This window comes from Sorex araneus, chromosome 4 (assembly GCF_027595985.1).
Source record: "Sorex araneus isolate mSorAra2 chromosome 4, mSorAra2.pri, whole genome shotgun sequence".
In the NCBI taxonomy this organism is placed as follows: Eukaryota; Metazoa; Chordata; class Mammalia; order Eulipotyphla; family Soricidae; genus Sorex; species Sorex araneus.
Genome location: NC_073305.1, coordinates 12,858,707 through 12,881,284, shown reverse-complemented (window position 1 = coordinate 12,881,284; position 22,578 = coordinate 12,858,707). Strand labels below are relative to the sequence as shown.

Genomic DNA, 22,578 nt, shown 5'->3' with positions numbered 1-22,578 from the left:
TCTTTCAGGGTCAGGGGAATGAGACCCATCATTGTTACTGTATTTGGTACATCGAATATGTCACGGAGAGCTTGCCAGGCTCTGCCGTTCAGCAGGATGCTCTCGGTACCTTGCTAAGTTCTCAGAGAGGAAGAACTAGGCTATAAGCACTGAGGATGTGTAGGTTAACATTGGTTTGTCCTTTCTCCCTTGCCACAGGGAGCTTACATTTATCAACTTACACCCATCACAGCACTCCGGAGTCACTTCCATTCCTTTGTTTACTCAACTTTATACTGTGTATAATCCCTCCCCTTTCACATACAAAGATAGCATTATGACTATTCACACTAGAGAAGACTCCTAGAGTTCCTTCCTGTAAGTGTGTGGAGGCTTCCTTTGTTTTTTCATTTATCAGATCAAATTTCTGAAATCAAGTACTTCTACTTCACTTGGTCTTTTTTTTTTTCCTTTTTGGGTTACACCCGGCGATGCACAAGGGTTACTCCTGGTTTTTCACTCAGGAATTACTCCTGGCGGTGCTCAGGGGACTATATGGGATGCTGGGATTCGAACCTGGGTTGGCTTCCCGCAAGGCAAACGCCCTACCCGCTGTGCTATTGCTCCAGCCCCTTCACTCGGTCTTTTAAGCTTAAGCTTAACATTTAGTTATAAACTATAACAAACTAACAAGAGTTCCGTTCCACTTCACAATGAAATTTCCACCTGCACAAAATATTCATCAGGGGTTGGAGGTGTGGCGTAAGTCAGTACACGTCTAGCACGGACCCGACCAACTTCATCCCAATTCTTATGTCCTCTGAACTCCAGCACTGCCAGGTGGGGCCCCCACAATGTTTGTTCTGTTTTGGGGCACACCTACCAGTGGTTAGGAGCTTGTTTCTGGCTCTGGGCTTAGGAGTGAGCCCAAACATGCTCAGAAAATCATTTGTGGTGCTAAGGATCAAACTGGTGTTCATTGCATTAGAGGGAAATGCCTTATTTCCGGTGCTCCCTCTCCAGCCCTGAAATTACAGATTTATTTACCCTGTGTTATATCAACCCAACCTCTGGGAGTTTTTTCATATAGACAAAAGTGTCCATGAATGAAATGAGAGCTGTGTAAGATTTGTCGTTGTAAATAGTGCTCTATTTTGCAAAGAACTGGGCATGCACAATAACCGGTCAAGAGAAAACACTTAAGTCCACTGTGATATACCCATAAAACAGAACTTTCACAAAGGAAGCCTCCACACACTTACATGAAGGAATTCTAGGATTACTCGCTTGTGAGAATAGTAATAATGCTATCTTTGTGTATGAAGGGGGGGAAAATTGTACAGAGTATAAAGTTTAGTAGCTAGAGAATATTTTGGCATATCCTAATCAGTAGACCAGTCAACTATTATAGTCCTTTTAGACTATTTCCATACTTTGCCATGACAAATTATATTAGAAACAGCAGCTTTGTACATTGTGTAAACGTGGACTTAATCTAATATCATCTTACCAGGAGTTATCCTGTGTTTGACATCGTGAGTTTACTTATGGTGAGTGAAATGAGCAACAATGCTGATTAAAAACAGAAACAAACAAACTCAGATACCGTCTAAGTTCAAGATGCAATAAGAGCAGTGGAGGGAAATAATGAGATTACCCAAACAACGCTCCACACATTTCTGAGTAAAACGAGAGGACAAGAGGAAGGATGAGTCTGAGTCAGACGCAGGGGTAGCTCCTACCGGGCAGGTAGAGGTGAAGAACTGACTTGAACCATAAAGGCCCAGCTCTTAGGGACTTCGTAGGAGAGGAGTAAGTCTTCATTAGCACGGCAAATGAAGCACTGCAGCACTGTAGTCCCGTTGTTCATTGATTTGCTTGAGCAGGCACCAGTAACGTCTCCATTGTGAGATTTGTTGTTACTATTTTTGGCATATTGAATACACCACGGGTAGCTTGCCAGGCTCTGCCGTGAGGGTGGGATACTCTCAGTAGCTTGCCGGGCTCTCCGAGAGGAACGGAGGAATCGAACCCAGGTTGGCTGCATGCAAGGCAAACGCCCTACCCACACTGCAAATGAAGACAGTAAAGAAACATCAGGGAAGAATTTGGGAAAAGCAGCCTAAGGTGAGTGAGTGAAGCCTCTTCCTGTCCTTCGAGTTGAAAATCTTTCAAGAAATTCCCTTCCTGCCTTGTCAAATCACCCCATTCACATCAGCTCCTCCGGGTCTGATGGAGCAGAGAAAAGCTCAGTCATCTCTCTTCCCTGGGAGAATAAGCTCCAGGATGCCCAGCGGATGCCCGTAACCCCCAGTAGTGCCCGCTGGGATTCATACTCTTCCTAGGCATACAAACTGACAATACTGCTTCACTATAAATTTGGCGCGGTGAGAGAGCAATGCCAATATCTAAAGTAGAATAGTGGTAACTCTATAAGTACATGCATGCGGGGCTGGAGTGATAGTACAGTGGGGAGGGCATTTGCCTTGCATGCAGCTGACCCGGGTTCGATTCTCAGTATCCCATATGGTCCCCTGAGCACCACCAGGAGTAATTCCTGAGTGCAGAGCCAGGAGTAACCCCTGTGCATCACTGGGTGTGATCCAAAAAGCAAAAATAAAATAAAATAAAAATATATGCATGTGATCTCTCCCTCTTACAGGGTTTTACTGTACAACTGTCAGATGACAGCTGGCTGTGGGTAGGGTGAGGGCTGTGGATGGTGACACCAAGGACCAGGCTGCTGTGGGGGGGGGGGGAGGACGAGGCCAGCCCCTCTCCCCTTCTTCAGGTTGTATGCCTGGTGTGAGTCACCGTGTATCACCTGAAACAGCGTGAGTCTGAGATCCTTTAAGCTCCAAGGGCCCGGCACGTCTGAGTCAGCAAAAAGAGTGTACACCTTCAAATGATGTGAACAGAGTCACATGAAGAAAATCCTCCTTACAAGAAAGCATGTGGTTTTCTGGAAGAGGAGCCAGCCAAAGGAAACTACCTCTTCGAAATATAGAAGATAGTCTAAAGCATCAAGATTCTAAAATAGATGGCATCATAGAGTCATGGGTGGAAAAGATGTAATAAAGTGGAAATAGCTTAAGACTGAAGATCTGGGTCTGTCTTCAAGCCCAGCCCCCCTGGCTGAACTTAAGTCTATGGAGGATACTGAAATACTGGAGGTTCCATAAACTCTAATTAGTTCATTCATTCCAACATTTAAATACCATTCAGTAAGATGGCACCAAGAGTAATGCATGAAACTGAGTATTGAGAATAGAACGGAATACAAGGACAATAGAAAAACCAGTATCAGGAATAGGAGCGGTAGCGACAGTACGGGGGGCAGAGCACCTGCCGTGCCCGCGGCCAACTCGGGTTCCACCCCTGGCATGCCATACAGTGCCTCGAGCACCGCCAGGATAGTTCCCGAGTGCTGAGCCAAGAGTTACCATTGCCAGTTAATGCTAAGTTACCAATTACTTAGCACGCCTGCCTCCCGACAAAAATCAGTATCAAGAATAGATTGTACTAGAGGAATAAAGGGTAAGTCTGACCTAACCTAAGAGAGTTCTGGAAGCTTTCCTGAATTAAGCAACATTAAAGTTCAAACTGAATCCGGTTGGAGTTAGAGAGCAAAGGCAGAACAAGAGGGGCCCAGAGCAACACTACAGCAGGTCGGGCGTTAGCCTTGCAAGGGGCTGACCCAGGTTCAATCCCTGGCATCCCATTTGGTCCCTGAGCATAGCAGGATTCATTCCTGGGTGCAAAGTTGGGAGGAAACCCTGAGCATTGCCAGGTGTGGCCCAATAACAACAACAACAAACAGTTGAACAAGAATATTCAGGGCTTCTGAAACGTTTTTCACTCAAAACCCCTTTTCACTTGTATGTTTTACATGACTGAGTACACAGGTATACAAAATAGACAAACCAAATTCTATTTGGGGGCCACTTTTGGCAGCACTTGAGGACGGCTCAAGGCTCGGTGCTCCAGAGTTCCTCCTGGCAGTGCCAGGGGAAACATGTGGTACCCAGGATCGGGACTTGGGAATGCAAAGCATGCATCACTCCACCCCCACAAAGCACACACTTGCTGCAAATAAATCATAACTCAGTTCCTCTGAAAAGAAAAAGTTTCAAAGTTACATGATGCACATGGAGGGGGGGTGGCCCACAGCTTAAGAAAATGGGTTTTCGTGACAAACATCATGAATGTGCAAAGGTCTAGAAGCCAGTGTTGTGTAGACTTATCACATCGCTGGAATGAAGAGGTTAAATCCAGGCTGATAGTGGAGGCTGTGAGGAGAAACACAGCCAATACAGATGCATGGCAAGCAAGGACAGGACAATTTGCACACGCAAAATATTTACTGAGCACCTGCTATGTGCCAGACTCTATTCAAGGCACTTGGGGGTCGGTCAATGAACCAAGCCAAGTCCCTGCTGGTTAGAGCTCCTGTTTCTAATATGGATGAGAGACAACAGCCAGGAAATAGAACATAAAGGATATTCTAGCACCCAGCGAGTCTGTGGGGAGGAGACATTTGTAAGCAGGTCGTCAGGGACCGTCTCTGTAAGGAAAGGACTGGACAAAGAGGAAGCGGGCTTTGCAAACAGTCTGGAATATGCAGAGGAAGCACATTCCAGGCAGATAGGAGAGTCTCTCACCCCCGAAGCCCCAAGGAGGAAGGCGCCAGGACATCCCCAGCAGCACGGAGGCCGACGGGACCACGCAGGCAGGCCAAGGGGCCGGGAGCAGGGCACAGGCCGGAGTCACGCAGGCTGGCGCAGACCTGTGGGATCTCGGCAGCCACGCAAAGAGGCGGGTCCCGGGTACCGCCTGCCCCAGTCTCCGTAAAATCAAAGCAAGCCCCAGGTGAGAGGGAGGAGGGATGGGTTAGTCCAGGCTGGCAGGAGCAGGGCAGTGGGCAGCCCCGGGACACCGCAGAGGTGCCCATTTGGGAGACGGGCACCCACGAGTGGATGAGGCTCCTGGCTCGGCAATTCCGCCTCCGGATGGCCTGAAGTGCTCTAGAGTGGTGTTTGCCACCTGGAAAAAGGCAAGTGCCACCAATGCAGGCCCTTTTGAGGGGGGGGGTGGGGGGAAGAGCACATCTGGCAATGCTCAGGGATCAATCCTGGCTCTGTGCTCTGGGATTACTCCTGGCTCTGTGCTCAGGCCTGACTCCCAGCTCTGTGCTCAGGGATCACTCCTAGGAGCTCAGGGCGTGCAAGGGATCAAACTCGGTTCAGCCGTGTGCAAGGAAGGCACCTTCCCACTGTACTGTTGCTCTGCCCCAGGCCCTTGTTTCTTTTTTTCTTTTTTTTTTAAACCTCTGTGAAGAGTTTCTTTTTTTCTCCCATTTTAAATTGCTATATTTCTTTTTAAAATTTTTATTTATTTATTCATTTATTTGGGCGGAGCGATAACACAGCGGATAAGGTGTTTGTTTGCCTTGCATGCGGCTGACCGGGGTTCGATTCCTCCGTCCGTTGGCCCTGAAAAGAACCTCCAATCATTGGGAAAGACAAGTAAGGAGAGACTGCTAAAATCTCAGGGCTCGGACAAATGGAGACATTACTGGTGCCCTCTCGAGTAAATCAATGAACAATGGGATGGCCATGATGACAGTGACAGTGACCGTGATTTATTTACAAAGCTGTTCATGATTGGATTTCAGTCAGACAGTGTTCCAACAGCCATCCCAACATCAGCGTACATTTCCCAGCACCAGTGTCCCCAGGTTCCCTCCCATCACCCCCCCCCCCCCCACACACACACACACCTGCCCTGTTTCTTTTTTCTTTTATTCTTTTTGGGTCACACCCAGCGATGCTCAGCTCTGCACTCAGGAATTACTCCTGGCGGTGCTCAGGGGACCATATGGGATGCTGGGAATCGAACCCGGACCCGCCGCGTGCGAGGCAAACACCCTACCCGCTGTGCTATCACTCCAGCCCCGCCGCCCCATTTCTTAATGAGCTGGCTAAGCCACAAGCAGATGACGCATGCGTGAACAGGGGGCGGCTCGCCAAGGTGGGGTCAAGGAGCTCATACACGGACTGGAGAATAACTGAGAATGGGCCTGTGTCGACCGCTGCTCCTTCCGCCTGGGGATGTTTTAGGTGACCCCTGGTAGAGGGCTATCTAAAACAGGTACACAAACCAGACTTTTACTGAGAATAGGCCACAAATTAATTTTAGATTTTTTTTTTTTTTTTGCTTGGGGACCACACTCTAGTCCGCTCAAGGCTTACTCCTGGCTCTCTGCTCAGGGATCCCTGCAAAGGTGCTCGGGGAGGTCAGGATGTAACCCCTGTGCAGTCTCTCTAATTTATTTTAAGAAAATAATTTTTAAAAGCTACGACTCCAAAGGGGGTTGCCACCCACTGTTTCAAAACCTAGGATGGGCAGGAGAGAGGGTAGAGGGTTAAAGTGCTGGCCCAGCTTGCGGCTGGCCGATCCTGGTTTGATCTCTGGCATTACATATAGTCCCGTGAGCACTGTCAGGAGTGATTCCTGAGCACTACCAGGTGTGACACAAAATCAAACCACAAACAGTAAGAGCTAGGATCTAGGCATAGATCCCCAAACTTATGTGGTTGTTACTCCTTAAAAATCATTCAACCCTTGGGGCCAGAGTGATAGCACAGCGGGTAGGGTGTTTGCCTTGCACACAGCCGACCCAGGTTCAATCCCCCGCATCCCATATGGTCCCCCAAGCACTGCCAGGAGTGATTCCTGAGTGCAGAGCCAGGAGTAACCCCTGAGCATCACCGGGTGTGACCGAAAAAGCAATACTACTATTAATAATAATATTAAAATCACTCAGTCCTCACTGTCACCTCCTCCTGGAAACCTACCTCTTTAAGAGAACAAACAAAAAGCACCCCAACCTGTACCCTAATCCCCCCAGAATGATCTGCATGCTTCATACAGCCAGGGGTGCTGTCACCCACTTTGAATCCCACTAGCTCGATCCTCTCCTGGGTATCGGGACAGGGAGAGCCCGGCTCGGGGGAGAAACGGCTGGGCCCCCGCTACTAACTTGTGCAGGTGGAGAACAGTCTGGCCTGGCGGGAGAAAATAACCGAGAACCGTTATGCAAATAAGAGAAAGGGCTAAATCCGCAGATATGTCCCTTCTTTCTCTCACTTTAACTTTGTGAAGCAGGACACATGAGCCCTGTTTGGAGATTTGCATTTGCAGGGGAAAAAAAGTTACAGGAAGGCAAGAACATTGGAAGGCACAGAGGAGGCGAATTTGTGTAAACTATTAAATGATGCAATTAAACTATTAAATGATGCACTTTTATATATAATATACATGATTACATATATATAGTTCCAAGTCCTGCCTAAGGATTACTCGGAAGTTCGTCCTGACTCCCCGACTCTTCCAACAGAGACCGTTTCGGAGGATTTGATCATTTTCACTTTCTCTCCTGGACAAGAATCAGAGTGCATGTCTTCAGATGCTGCAGCTCTACGGGATCTCTGCGGGAGATTCCTGCGGTCTGGCAGCCACCCGGGCGCTTTCTGCTTCCCTCCAGCTAAGTGTGAAGTTTGAAAGGTCGAGATTTGGGAACCGAGGGAAGCACTTCACCATTTGGCTTGGACCTCACAGGATGGCGGGTTAGACGCGGAACAAAGGAGCAGGCTGCTCTCGAGGTGAATTTCAGGAAAGCCCTGCTGGGTGCCAGATGGGCGGGTATAAAAACGAAAACAAAAGTCGCCTGAGTGAGGTCCTTGGACCGACTCCCTTCACTCAAGACGCTCCTCGCTGCCCACCGGGACACTCACTCTCTCTGCCACCGAGACAGGTTGGTTTGGGGGCTTGGTTTCTTTTACTTTCTTTCCATTTCACTTTTTCCCTTTTCACTTCTTTCATTTTTTTTTCTGATTTGGAAATGATGTTATGTTTAAGCCCAGAGACTATATGTATACTTATTGATCTAAAAAGCCTGAACATTTCTATGTGCAAAAAAAAAAAAAAAAGTTCTTTGGAAACAGCTGTATGCTTTAATCTTAAACATCTGGATATAACCAGGAGAACTATTTTTAATACCAGTACTCGCCTGTAAAGCCTGGTTAGTGAGAAAACAGGTTTGACTCTATCATTTTTGGGGGGAGGGGGCGGCTTCTTTTACAAGCACTCATTTTTCTGTTCTTGGTATGAGCATCAAGGCGTTAGCACATGTCTCTTCTGGAAGGGTCTTTTCTGCAAAGAGTCTGCATGGCTCTTCACTCCTGTTTGGAGTGGCGTCTCCCAGTTGTTTAATGAAAAAACAAAAAAACTTCCTGAATATTTTATATCATTGGGCCAGATTATTCCTTATCAGAACCCAGGGATTGCGGTAAGGGAGAAAGGCAGCGTAGGACAGAGTTCAGACAGTGTTAATCATTAATGCGTAAGAAAAGGGATCTCACAGGCAACTCCTGGCTTGGAGCGTGTCAGCTAATCCCAGGGTGGAACATGTGCCGTGAGTCTGTCTGACATGCTGGAGGTAGCATGTGGGGTAGCCTCCCTTTGGGATGGGGGCTGGGGAGGGGTGTTCTCCTTGGCTTACTCAACCCAAAGTTACTCAACCAAAAGTGAACACATGTAAATACTCTTTTCTTTTTATTTGGAGGGGGGTTTCCCCGGCAGTGCCAGAGAGGACGGCAAAGCACGCCCTCCAGCCCCCTGGGCCCCCCGCCCCCGCCCTGGAAGAATATTCTTCTGAAAGTGTAGCCATCATTCTGAAAGCCAGCCATCTCATGGAAGCCTCTAGAAGGCTAGCTGAGATCCTTCCGAGGACTAAAATATCCCAAGGGAGACAGGAAGGCTGAGGGGACAGCGAGCCAAGACCCATGACGAGGCTGACAAGGGTCCGTGCGGTAACAGACGTGTGGACAGACGTGTGGATTGTGTGCCAGCTTATCACACTTCATTCTTCACGGTGAAAGACAAGACTCCTGGCCCCCACACTGTCCGTTCTAGAGCAACAGCTGGCAAATCTTTGGTTTGACAAACACGGACTGAGGACTGTGGTGGGCAGCCTGAGGCGGTGATGCCCAACATCAGCTCCTGGGGCGGCTGCACTCTGAGGGAGCGTCAGAGCCTACCGGGAAAGGCGGCTGGGGAGCATCTCTCCCAAAGCAGCATCTCTCCCTCCGCTTGGGGCTGCCCCAACAATAATGACAGGGGCAGGAGGAGCCGGCCCTTTAATGGAGGGCAGGAACTCCACTGTCCGATAAAGGAAGGGGATGAGGGATTTGTGGGCTCCTAACTCCCAGGGCTCCTAACTTCCACTGCGCCTGTGCTGCTGGGAGAGGTCGCAGGGGGCCTGGCGGAGAGGGGTCTTCCAGGTGAGGGCGGCAGAGGCGTGGCAGGTGACACTGCGAACCCCCAGCACTGTGCTGGCCGTAAGGTGTTTGTGACAGGTAGGAGAGGGTGTGAGGACGGCAGGAGAGAGCCGGGGAGGGACCAAGGTGGGCCGGGGAAGGGCAGTGACGGTGGGACTGTGCGGCTGTGCTCAAGAAAGCAGATTCAAAGGAGGTGACGGGCCAGAGGGTGCAGCGGGCTGAGCCTGGGGGGTGGAACCTGGCTGGAGCCCCAGGGTGCCCCGGGTACCACTGAGGATGAACCCAGAGCCCGAGCCGAGAGCAGCCCCCAGCATCACTGAGCATGGACACACGTACACACCCACACTCACACACTCACACTCACAATCACAGACACACTCACACACACATACTCATACACACACACTCACAATCACACAACCATTCACACACACTCACACACATATATACATATGCACACATACTCACACATACACTCACACACACATACACACTCACACACACACACATACACATACACACACACACACACACACACACACACACGAGAGATTTGGGACTTCCTTGGGATGTTAAACCACAATTTGGGAACAAGGAAATCGGGGAAGAAGCCGGACGAGAGTTAATCCTGGCCTGGCTGAGGTGCGGGAGGGAGGCTCGCGGCCCGAGCCTCTGTTTTATAGAAGACAGCTGGTGGAAGAGAACATAATGCCGACTGATTCATAGAGCTTCACATTTATGATACATGTATCAACAACTTAGCATAGAAAAGAAGTTGATTTTTTAAAATAATATATTTTCATCTTTATTGTCAATATATACTGCCTGGAACCACAGCCTGGGGATTAAAAGATTTCCTGTTCCTTTGTAGTTCAGATCTAACTTCTCATCACTGTCACTGTCACTGTCATCCCGTTGCTCATCGATTTGCTCAAGTGGGCACCAGTCACGTCTCCATTGTGAGACTTGTTGTTACTGTTTTTGGCATATCGAATATGCCACGGGGAGCTTGCCAGGCTCTGCCGTGTGGGAGTGTGGGCGAAATACTCTCGGTAGCTTGCCGGGCTCTCCGAGAGGGACAGAGGCACGTGCAATGCAAATGCCCTACCCGCTGTGCTATTGCTCCAGCCCCTAACTTCTCATATTAAGTTTTTTTAAAAAAGATTAGGGCCGGGGAGATGGGTCAAACGGCTGGAGTGCATCTTTGTATGCAGAGCCCCAGGCTCAAATCCTGGCACTTAATGATCCCCAGATACCACCGAGAGTGACCTTTAAGCACCGACTCAAGAAAAAATCCTGAGAAACTTAATTTATTTTGGGGAGGGGTGGATTTGGGGCCATACCCAGCAATGCTCAAGGGTTCCTCCTGGCTCTACACTCAGGAACTACTTCTGGTGGTGCTCAGGGGATGGGATGCCGGTGATTAAATCTGGGTCGACTATGTGCAAGGCAAGTGCCCTACCAGCTGCACTCTCTCTTTCTCTCTCTCTCTCTCTCTCTCTCTCTCTCTCTCTCTCTCTCTCTCTCTCTCTCTCTCTCTCTCTGGTCCCAGTGCCACTTACATTCGTGGTAAATAACGTGGTAAAACAAACAATTTAGGGAAATAGAGCTACTCAGGCGTAGCGTGTACCTCCCTTTTACAACACAGAGAGATAAAATTAAGTTTGTTTGGTTTTTTTTTTTTTTGGCTTCTTGAGTCACACTGGTGATGCACAGGGTTTACTCCTGGCTCTGCACTCAGGAATGACCCTGGCAGTGCTCGGGGGACCATACAAGATATTGGGGATTGAACCTGGGTCAGCCACATATGCAAGGCAAACGCCCTCCCTACTGTACTATCACTCCAGCCCCCAAGTTAAGTATTATTGGCTAAGGTTTAATGCCTAAACCTTACCATGGATTGGGTGGGGTGGGGGGCTTACCCCCGTGGGTGCTCTGGGGCTGCTCCTAACGTGGGGGAAGGATTGCTCCCAGGGCTTGGGGTCCTGGGTGTCACCCGAAGCTCAGGGCTCCCACACACCACGCAGCTCTCCAGCCCTCTGAGCTGGCCCAGGTCTGCAGCGTTTTATTTTCCTCTCCTCTGCGTCAATCCCCACCCCTGCACACGGACATGTAGAAACTGGAGCAGGAGAACTTCCTCTTAGAGACAGACTCGTGCGGCCTCCGGGAGTGAGTCCGTGGGGGCTGACTCAGGCTCTCCTGTCCCAGAGCAGCCATCTGCTCTCTAGTAAGAGAATTAAACGTGTACTGGACTTCAAAAAGTGGGCCCAGAGAGACAGGACAACGGGTGAGGGCATTTGCCTCTCACACAGCTGAACTGGGTTCAATTCCCGGCATCCCATATGGTACCGCCGGGAGTCACTCCTGCACGCAGAGGCAGGAGTAGCCCCTGAGCATCCCTGGGTGTGGCCCCCAAAACAACAACAACAACAAAACAAGCAGAAAAGTGTTTCCTTTGAGGGGCTAATGCGAGAGTCCAGCAGGGAGGGCCCTTGCCTTGCACGCGGTCAACCTTGGCTCTCTACCCAGCACCGTTTATGGTACCCACCCGGAGCCAGGAGTGATCCCTGCGTGCAGAGCCAGGAGTAATCCCTGAGCACTGCTGGCTGCATCCCTTCTTCCTCCCCCCACCCCAAACAAACAAAAAGTGTTCTTTCGGAGGCGCGAGTGAAGTGACTCTCCGGGTCCTTCCGCACGCAGGTCTGAGTCATGGCGCTGGAACACAACCAGTCGGCCGACTACGACTACGACGACGACCACGAGCTGAACGGGACTCACGACTACAGCCAGTACGAGCTCATCTGCATCAAGGAGGAGGTCCGCAGCTTCGCCAGGGTCTTCCTGCCCACCTTCTTCGCCATCACGTTCGTCGTGGGGCTGGTGGGCAACGCCCTGGTGGTGGCCACCTACGCCTTCCGCAAGAAACGCAAGACCAAGACCGACGTGTACATCCTGAACCTGGCCGTGGCCGACCTGCTCCTGCTCCTCACGCTGCCCTTCTGGGCCGTGAACGCGGCGCACGGGTGGGTCTTGGGGAAAACCATGTGCAAAGTCACGTCCGCCCTGTACACCATCAACTTCGTCTCCGGCATGCAGTTCCTGGCCTGCATCAGCGTCGACAGACACGCGGCCGTGACCCGCGCCCCGGGCCCGGCCGGCGTGGGCAGGAGGGGCCGGCTGCTCTGCTTCTGCGTCTGGGCGGCCGCCGTCTTGCTGAGCATCCCCCAGCTGGTGTTCTACACTGTCAACCACAGGGGCCGCTGCGTGCCCATCCTCCCCTACCACCTGGGCACGTCGGTGAAGGCGTCCGTGCAGATGCTGGAGATCTGCCTGGGCTTCGTCGTGCCCTTGCTGGTCATGGCCGTGTGCTACTTCCTCATCGCCCGCACGCTGCTCAGGACCCCCAACATGAAGAAGTCCCGCCCCCTCAAGGTGGTCCTGGCCGTGGTGGTGGTCTTCATCGCCACCCAGCTGCCCTACAACATCGTCAAGTTCTGCCAGGCCCTGGACGTCATCTACGCCCTCATCACGGACTGTGGCCTGAGCAAGCGCATGGACGTGGCCATCCAGGTGACGGAGAGCGTGGCGCTGTTCCACAGCTGCCTCAACCCCGTCCTGTACGTCTTCCTGGGGGCCTCCTTCAGGAGCCACCTCCTGGAGGCCGTCAAGAAATACGGGCCCTGGAGACCGCAGAGGCCCCCTGTGGAGGAGATTCCTTTCGACTCCGAAAACCCCACCGAGCCCACCAGCACGTTCAGCATTTAAAGGCCCACGCGCTCCGCCTCTCTCTGCAGCTCAAGCCGCAAACACTGCGCTCGCAACTTGTCACGGAGGCGTTGAAGGGGGCCCGGGGGGCAGACATCAAGGGCAGGCAATAAAGTAATAAGTGCATAAAGCAGAGAATTGGAGAGGTGCTGCCGTACAGCAACTGGGCACCTGGCGTGCAGCTAAGCCCCACCTCTGGACCCCTGAGCACTGCCAAGAGTCGCTCCAGAGCACAGAGCCAGGAATAAGCCCTGAGCACCCGCAGGATTGGCTCTAACCGCCCCACCTCCCCAGCCCCCCAGCTTATAAAGCATTAAAATAAACAAGTTAGAGAAACAAAACCAGTTATTCCTAGCAATAGGAATAAGTAACAATACTCTATGAACTCAGGCTATCTCAAGGAGATTAACAAAGAAGATTTATTAAAGGCATTTATAGTTCAAGGGAGCAAAATTTGAAGAAATTTAGGACTTAACTAGCAAAATTTTAGCATTTAATGAACTCTCTATAAAATCCTCCATCATTTTTGTACTTAAATAGCTCTTTGGCAAAATTTATTTTTATCTATCCCCACCCGCTCTTTCTTAATTTGTAAGGGATTTTTGTTAGAACCCAGAAAAAGAGAATGAAGAGCAACAGAAAATACATAAAAAGTATTTTGGGGCCCTTTTGATAAATTCCTGGTGTCTATACTTATCAGCTTTCTTTAGTGACAAGTTGGTATGCTGAAAAGTGTTAAGAGTCATTATGTAAAGTCTAGAGACAATCCTCATATCATCCTTGGTTCCATTTTTTGGGGTTTTGTTTTTGTTTTAGTCTTTATCTTAGTTTGTAAGCCTTTCCCAGCAGTGCTCCGGAGTGACTCCTGGTGGTCCTGTGTGGACCACATGTGTGGCCCAGGGTCAGTAGGATGTAAGTAAGGCAAGTGCTTCCCCTGTGCTCTCTCTCCCCCTGGACTCTCTCTCTCCCACTCTCTCTCTCCCTCTCCCTCTCTCTCCCTCTCCCTCCCTCTCTCTCTCCCTTCCTCTCTCTCTCTCTCTCTCTCTCTCTCTCTCTCTCTCTCTCTCTCTCTCTCTCTCTCTCTCTCTCTCTCTCTCTCTCTCTCTCTCTCCCTGAACCAGAGATCTAGTTTTTATCACTTTTATCACTTCCTACAGTCTTCACCCACTTATGAGAGTTCGTTACCGAGTGTTGGCTAAACAATAAATTTTCTGTGTACAAAGCGTCTTGTTTTTCACTTAAATTTTGTATTTTTAGACAACAAAAATCTACCACAATAAATTATTCCTAATACCATAGGCAGCTTCTCTTTGAAAAAATAATTATGTGTGCTATTCACTTATTCAAATTTAATTTTGATAGAAATTCCAAAGGTTAAAAAATAGTGTGTATTCATATGAGTTTTACATCACACAAACTATGAAAAAAAAACCCTCTATCTTTTAGCTTTTAAAAGTAACATCGGGGAGGTCAGAACAGCAGGAAGGATGCTTGCCTTGCTCACGGGCCACTCAGGACCAGACCCCATTCCACATATGGTAGCCTGAGACCATCCAGAGTGACCCCTGAGCACAAGCCAGGTATGGCTCCCAAACCAAGTACAATTTAGTCTTTTTTTTTTCTTTTTGGGTCACACCCGGTGATGCTCAGGGGTTACTCCTGGCTCTGCACTTAGGAATCACTCCTGGCGGTGCTTGGGGGACCATATTGGATGCCCGGAATCAAACTTGGGTCAGCCGTGTGCAAGGCAAATGCCCTACCCCGCTGTGCTATCACCCCAGCCCCAAATGTAATTAGTCTTTTTTTTTTCCTTTTTGGGTCACATCTGGCAATGCACAGGAGTCATTCCTGGCTCATGCACTCAGGAATTATCCCTGGTGGTGCTCAAGGGACCATATGGGATACTGGGATTCGAACCCAGGTTGGCCGCATGCAAGGCAAATGCCCTACCCGCTGTTCTATCACCCCAGCCCCAAATGTAATTAGTCTTAAAGGGGCCAGGGAGATAACTTAAAGGGCTCAATATAAGCTTTGCGTTCAGGAGGCCCAGTGTAAATTCTTAGCACCTCAGGGCTCTCTTAGGACCTCTGAGAACAACCTCTAAGCACCAAACAGCGATTAACTTGTGGCATCACTGGGAATGGCCCAAACAAATACGAATAAACATAATTTACAATGGAAGTCAGAGACACAGCTCAGTGCAGTGGCTGGAACGCCTCTTTGCAAGCAGGAGGCTCAGGTTTGATCCCTGGTACTACATGATCCCCCAGCAGCTCCAGAAGTGACCCCGGAGCACCACATTAGCAGCAGACCTTGAGTAATGCTGGGTGTGGCTTCCCGAACAAGATTAATAGTGATAAGGAGCACGTCTTGCATATGTGAGGGCCTTCATCGAATCTTTGGTGCCACCAACAAATAAATTATAAACATTACCTAATCAAGAAGATTTCAAAATTAATCTTTTAAAAAATTTATTGTAGTTTCAGTAACATGGTTATAACAGTATTAATACGAATGGTTTTGATGTACAATTTTTTTTTTCTTTTTGAGTCACACCCGGCGATGCACAGGGGTCACTCCTGGCTCATGCACTCAGGAATTATTCCTGGCGGTGCTCGAGGGACCATATGGGATGCTGGGATTCGAACCCGGGTCAGCCTCATGCAAGGCAAACACCCCACCCGCTGTGCTATCACTCCAGCCCCTTGATGTACAAATTTACAATATCCTCACCATGATCAAAGTGTCCCAGTCTCTCCATTATGTTCTTGGGGGTTTTTTTTTGGGGGGGGGTCACACCCAGCGATGCTCAGGGGTTACTCCTGGCTCTGCACTCAGGAATTACTCCTGGCGGTACTCAGTAGACTATATGGGATGCCGGAGATTGAAAGCAGGTCAGCCTCGGCAAACGCCCTACCCACTGTGTTATCACTCCAGTCCCTCCACACTTCTTAAATTTTACTTGTAGTCTTCCTCTTACTTCCCTCCCTCTCTCTTTCCCTCACCCCATTCCACCCACTGCTTGATCAATCATCTCAGTCTCGTGGTCAAAGGCCGAGGGTTTGCCATCATTTTATCCTGTCTAGTCCTTGGTTTTATTTCTCTCTGTACCTCAGAGATCATCCAGTATTTGTCCTTCTCCCTGGCTCATCTCACTTAACATGATGCCTTCCCATCCTACCCAAGTTGCAGTGAACTGCAAGGTTGAAACGCCTTTCTTTTGTTGCTTATTTCTGAATTTGAAGTTGCTTTCCGTTTAACGACCTGGGATCATGCATCAGAGACACGAATAGTGTCTCTCACTCCAGGACAGCACCTGACACAGGGTTGACTGGACACTTACCGCTGCTCCACCATTTCTTGCCGTGAACCACGTAGGCGTCTCCATCTCGTTGGATGCTGCATTCAATATTGGTGGCATCACTTGACGCTACTCCCGGTTCTGCAAACAAGCAAAGGGTGGGTTTGCAAGCAGGCAAGTAACCATCAGTTCACAAGAGACTTAGATTAGTGGCGGGTGAACTCCTTGGGGTCGGAGACATCCTCATCTGTGTTGTCTGTTGTTCTTCCCCCGTTTCACTCTGATCCTCCCATAGCCTGCACCTAGTAGGAATTCAATCACTGTGCATTGGAAGAATGAATGAATGAGGCTCAAATGAGAATAATACTAGGGATCAACAGTTTGTTTTGGATTCTTGTCTCCCTCGTTGATACGGGACTTGGGATACCTGTGACTTACTCTTTCCTCCCAACATAGGAAGGAGCTGAGGAAAGATCGTTCTTTCGTCCCTGCCAGGTAAGTCTCTCCTAAATATTTGCAAGCCCTCCCCCGCCCTTACACAGTTGCTAACTGAGCCTGATGGATCCTGCCATAAAGGCGTTCACAGATCTGGATAATTTACATTCTTCAGATTCTTGAGGCCTGGCCCACACGATCTCCTGGAAGTTTTCCGTGAACATCTGTGACCACGGCTGAGTGCTCGGCTTCCCGAGCCGACAGGCTAGTCCGTGTCACACTGCTCTGTGCCTGTCAAACTGAAGGCTGTTCCGGGGTCCTTCTCCTCGGCGCAGGCAGCCCTGCCGCCCCCCGGTGTGCTCTGAGAACTTGTGGAGGGAACGGGGCGCAGCTTTCTCTGGTGGGAGAAACCCTCGAAGGGGTTCCGGTGCCGTCACAGGCTGAGCGCCGTCTCCACAGAGAGAAGACGAGCGTTAGGCGACCCCACCATGGTTCCGATCATGGCAGGCCTGACACGGGGCAGGTACTTACTAAGTCAGGGCTGAGTGCGTGAGTGCTGTTCCTTTGGAGTCCCAGGCGCAGCCCTGATCGAACACCCACCCCTCCACTAGTATCCATTTTCCACCACCAATGTCCCCAATATACCCCTCCATCCCACCCCTCCCCCTGCCTCTATGGCAGACAATTTCCCCCATATTCTCTCTACTTTGGGGCATTATGGTTTGCAATATAGATACTGAGATGCTATCAAATTTGGTCCTTTCAAGTTTTAGCACGCATCTCCCGTCCTGAACGATCCCTCCAACCATCATTGACTTAGTGATTCCCTTCCTCTATCCCAGCTGCCTTCTCCCCCGGCTCATGAGGCAGCTTCCCACCGTGCAGCGATATTCCTGGGCCTTGTGTCCACTGTCCTTGGGTGTCAGTCTCCTGTTAAGAACAGCCACCCTTCTGGCCAGGGACAGATGTGCCTGAACCACAGACCCTCCTCCCGCATGCCCTTGGCCCCGCCCCAGTGCCCGGGGGCTGGGCTTTCACCTGTCATACAGAAGCAAGAGGAGATGCTCCCTTGAAGAAGAGGCTCCAGCCACTGCTGCTTCTGCGCCTCGTTTCCGTACAGGTGGAGCACCTCCATGTTCCCCGTGTCTGCGTCACAAGAAAAGAAACGTTTGCTTTTTTTTTTTTTTGCTTTTTTTTGGGGGGGGTCACACCCAGCGATGCACAGGGGTCACTTCTGGCTCATGCACTCAGGAATCACCCCTGGCGGTGCTCAGGGGACCATGTGGGATGCTGAGATTCAAACCCGGGTCAGCCGCGTCCAAGGCAAATGCCCTACCCGCTGTGCTATCGCTCCAGCCCCAGGCGTTTGCATTTTTGATTTTTTTTTTCTCCTCCATGCAGGCTGCACAAAGAGAGGATGCCAAGCAACTTTCCAACGCAATTGTTGGATACTGGGAGTACGAGAAACACAGAACCAGGAGGAATCCCCAGCGGCGGGGCACGGCTCCGAAAGCCCGTGCACATGCCTCTCTGTGGACATCCTCCTCTCTCCGCTCCGGAGAAGCTTGTGTTCTCTCTTGAACATGGACTTCTTCCCTCTTCTTCCCTGTCCTCCTTCCCTCTTTCCCTCCATCCCTCCCTCTCTCTGTCTCTCTTTCTCTCACTCTCTGTCTCACTCTCTCTCCCTCCCTTTCTCTCTCTCCCTCTTTCTCTCTCTCTCCCCTCACATCTTTCCAAATCTTTCTAAAAATTTGTAGACTCTAAATGTCTTTCTAAAACGCTTCAATAAAAACTTGATTGCTTCGCCAAAAACAAACAAATCACAATAACAAAAGCCCATGACGGTGCATGGCCATGCGTGGTGACATGGCTTTGGGTGTGTGTCCAACCTGTTGGGAATGTTTTGTCCCAGTGCAGTTTGGCTGACTGAGGACAAACTCAACCGAGACCAAGGGAAGCGACGCCCGCCCAGGCCAACCCCGCTGGCTGCCGGCGAAGGCGCTGGTCCATGGCGACAACTAACCCCTGGAGGACAACTCATGCGACCCAGTGACACGCCCGCCTGGAGGTCGAGCTGCTGCTTCTCAAAGCATCCCGTGCTCTCTGATTCTGAGGCATTTGCTCGGGCCAGGTCTTCCCTCTGGTGAAACCCCATCCGTCATTCCTCCATTCCCGAGTAAATTTCTGCCAAGGCGCCACTGCTAGTGCCTCCCCGCCTGAGCTCACGCGATGGGTCCGACCATCTCTTGGCCTCTGGCGTTGCGCTTACTGTGTGCACCCGGGCCATCCGGAACAGCACAGGGCCACAGCTCAAGATGCAGAGCACAGGATCCCTGCGCTGGGAGGCGAATGGCACGGGAGACCTGAGAGCAGGCCCCTCCCTGGAGACACTGACTGACAGGACCTGATGCAGGATCCCCAGGGAAGACGGTGTTGTGTCTCCCACAGAGCGAAGGGGTCTGGGGGTCTTCCTCCAAATTATATTCACACTAAATGTCTTTTTCCTTCTTTTATTCTGGTTTTTGAGCCACACCCCGCGGTGTTTGGGGCTTGCTCCTGACTCTGCACTAAGGGATTCCTCTGGGCAGGTTCAGGGGACCGTGTGGGGTGTCGGGGCTCAAACCCAGGTCAGCTGCATACAAGGCAAGTGCCCTACCTGCTGTACGATCTCTCCAGTACTATCTTTTTCATCAAATTTATTATATAAGTGTAATAGTTATTTATTTATCCTAGTTGAGCTGTTGTGAGATACGGTTACGAAGTTGTTCATGATTGGGTGTCAGTCATACAATGTTCCAACACCCGTCCCTTCACCAGTGTCCATTTCCCACCACCAGTGTCCCCAGGTTCCCCCTCTCTCCCCACCCCCCACCCTACAGCAGATACTTTTCTGCTCTCTCCCCTGCCTCCCTCTCCTTTTAGGCATTTCTCATCAAACTTCTAAATATGCCAGCTAAAAGATGTTTTTCCCCTTGAGTATCAATGACTCAAAGATTTCAAAGAAGTTTTCTCTATGGCAACAACCTTAAGGATAGACACTCAAATACCGCCATTGAGTTAAGTCTAAGTGAGTATGTTTGTACTCTGTTCAGACATTCCATAGAGCCAACATCATGGTAAAAATGCACAGGGTTTCAAGATTAACATAAGCTTAAAATTCTTTTGGATAAAATGAGTCCTAAGTTACAATTAATTAAACTCTTTGTATTTATTTGTTTAAAATTCACTGTTTCTTATGGTTCAAATGAGGTTAAATATTGAGTAATGTTTTTCTGAAAATTAACAGTTTGCTCTAAGAGTCTGAGGCTAGGGAGGAAAGCCTAGATAAATTACTTAGACAAAAATATTCTCTAGAGGTCAGAAAGATAAGTTCATGGGGCTGAGCGCATGCAGGAGGTCCGGGTACCATCCTTGGCACACCCAGACCCCCTGAGCACTGCCAGAAGAGAGCCTCGAGTGCCAAGAGGGAGAAGCCCCTGGGCACAGCCAGGGGTGGCCGCCAAACCCAACCCCAAACAAAAATGTTTTCTATTTAAAACTGGAATTGGGGGGTGGAGAGACAGGACAGTGGACAGGGTGCTTGCCTTGAATGGGGCCAACCTGGGTTCAAGCCTCGAGCCCCGCCCAGAGTGACCCCCGAGACCAGAGCCTTTACCATGGTGACGGCCATCATTCCTGCACTCTCTCACCCGTGCAGACTTGCTTCCAAAGTGGTATGACATGGAGCCCCCCAACAGAAAGCACAGGGGGTGATCATTTCCCTGAAGCTGATTTAGTTCAACTTTGCTCAAGGGAAAGAGCAAGAAGGGAAATAACATGCGTAACAGCAAGGAACAAATGACGCCTTAGTTCTTTCTTCCAGACGCTCTTATGTGCATGTAGGGGTGCAGAAGGAGGAGGAGCAGGGGGGAGTTCCAGGGGCTGCAGATCCGAGGCATGTGCCCTACCACTGAGCTGGGTCTTTGGCCTCAACTTTTTTTTTTTTTTAAGGGATCGATCCCTTAGAACAGGATCAGGAGAACAGAATCAGAAACACAACACTGATAACGTGGCCACAAAACAAAACAAAGAACTGGGCCTGAGAAATAGCATGGTAGGTTTATCCTGGTACTGCAAATGGTCCCCCCAGCACTGTAGGGGTGGCCCAAAGCAGTGAGGGAAAGGGAGGGGAGTGGAGGGACGGGGAGGGAAGAGGAGAGGAGGAGGGAGGGGAGGAGGGAAAAGAAAACAAAACGCTCAGAACATGATTTACAGCTCTGTTCCTTTGTCTCTATTTGACCCGGGAACACAATTTTCACATAGGATCTGAGGTTTTTCTCTAGTTTGAAAATTTCAGCGGTTTTCCAATGTCACCAAACAGTGGGAATGACTTCACTGGTCAGCTGAGTGCATTTTTTCCTTCAAAATTTGGTCAGCCTCTCTCCTAGGACAGCCACTGAGCAGAAACACAGCGTTTGCTCTGGGGTGCAGGCTTGTGGCTGGGGCGTGGGGTGTGGGGACCTTTCCACAGCAGGGATGCGGGTGGAGGGTGATGGGAGGAAAACTAGGGACATTGATGCCGGGGAAATGTACACTGGTGGAGGGAGGGGTGTTGGGACACTGTATGACTGAAATTCAATCCTGAACAGCTTTGTAAGGGTCTATCTCACAGTGATTCAATAAAACAAAATTTTAAAAACTTTTTGCTTTTTGGGTCACACCTGGCGATGCACAGGGGTTACTCTTGGCTCTGCACTCAGGAATTACTCCTGGCGGTGCTCAGGGATGGGATGCTGGGAATCGAACCTGGGTCGGCCGCGTGCAAGGCAAACACCCTACCCGCTGTGCTATTGCTCCAGCCCCTAAAAAACACTTTTTAAAAAAATCCAGTATCTTGCCTTTAGCAGTTTCAACCCACACGACCTCTCCTGGGAAGGTGTTGGTACCAGGACACCAGATCATACAATAACACACAAGGCACCACGGCAGTCTGGGATGCCGTGTCCTCAACGGGCAGCCTCAGAACCACTTAGAGTAACTTTTAAAAAGACTAAGACAGGACTGGAGAGACGGTACAGGGGGTAAGGCACTTGCCTTGCAGCCTGTCAACCCTGGCTTGAAATCTGGCACCACAGACGGTCTCCCAAGCACCACCAGGGGTGACTGCTGAGGACTGCCAGGTGTGGCCCCAAACAAGCGACAATCAGCACATGGGGCCAGGGAGAGACGGCTGAGAGGACTGACTGCATGCTTTGCACACGGGAAGCTGGGTTCCAGCCTGACACTGTGGCCCCTAAGCATCGCAGTGAGCGGCCTCTGACACCAAACCTGGAGTATCCCTGCAGCATCACCAAGGTGCTCTGAAAGCCCCCCAGCCCCCCAAAAAAACAAAACAAAAATGAGAGAAAGAAAAGAAAAGAAGTCACATAATGTACTTGTCATTTTTTTCTTCTTCTAGAGAACTCTGTATATTTTATCCCTTAAGCCCTAGTGCTTGGGACACAATAGGGAAGCAAGAGATAATTGGTGAATAGGTAAACAGGAAGATAATTTAACTAAAAAAAAATAATTGGCATTCTGCTTATTCCAGCCAGTCATAGAAATACCCAATACTCCATCAGGAAATTGCTATTTTCTATTACCGTCCCGTTTGTGCAAGTTCACGAAGGCTCTGCTTTGGGGGGCAGGGAGGGAGCCCCACACCAGGTGATTCTCAGGGGCTACTCTCTCCTCTGTGCTTGGGGGTTTCTCCCAGCACTGGAGGAAACCAGGGTGGCT

At 50.1% G+C, this 22,578-nt stretch overlaps 2 protein-coding genes across 2 annotated transcripts in view; one reads left to right on the top strand and one right to left on the bottom strand.

Moving 5' to 3' along the window:
* The window catches only part of ACAD11 (acyl-CoA dehydrogenase family member 11), an 84,927-nt gene that overhangs the window by 25,408 nt on the left and 36,941 nt on the right, over window positions 1-22,578 (bottom strand). The window contains 2 exon segments of the mRNA XM_055137155.1: window positions 16,429-16,527; window positions 17,860-17,967. Coding sequence (XP_054993130.1) covers window positions 16,429-16,527; window positions 17,860-17,967 — 207 coding nt within the window.
* Window positions 7,599-13,085, top strand: ACKR4 (atypical chemokine receptor 4). Its single transcript, XM_004603799.2, has 2 exons — window positions 7,599-7,795; window positions 12,021-13,085. The coding sequence occupies exon 2, from the start codon at window positions 12,030-12,032 to the stop codon at window positions 13,083-13,085; it is 1,056 nt and encodes a 351-aa protein (XP_004603856.2). The 5' UTR covers window positions 7,599-7,795; window positions 12,021-12,029.

Excerpts from the sequence above, each read along its gene's own strand:
- ACKR4 (XM_004603799.2), top strand. The coding sequence starts at position 12,030 with ATGGCGCTGGAACACAACCAGTCGGCCGACTACGACTACGACGACGAC.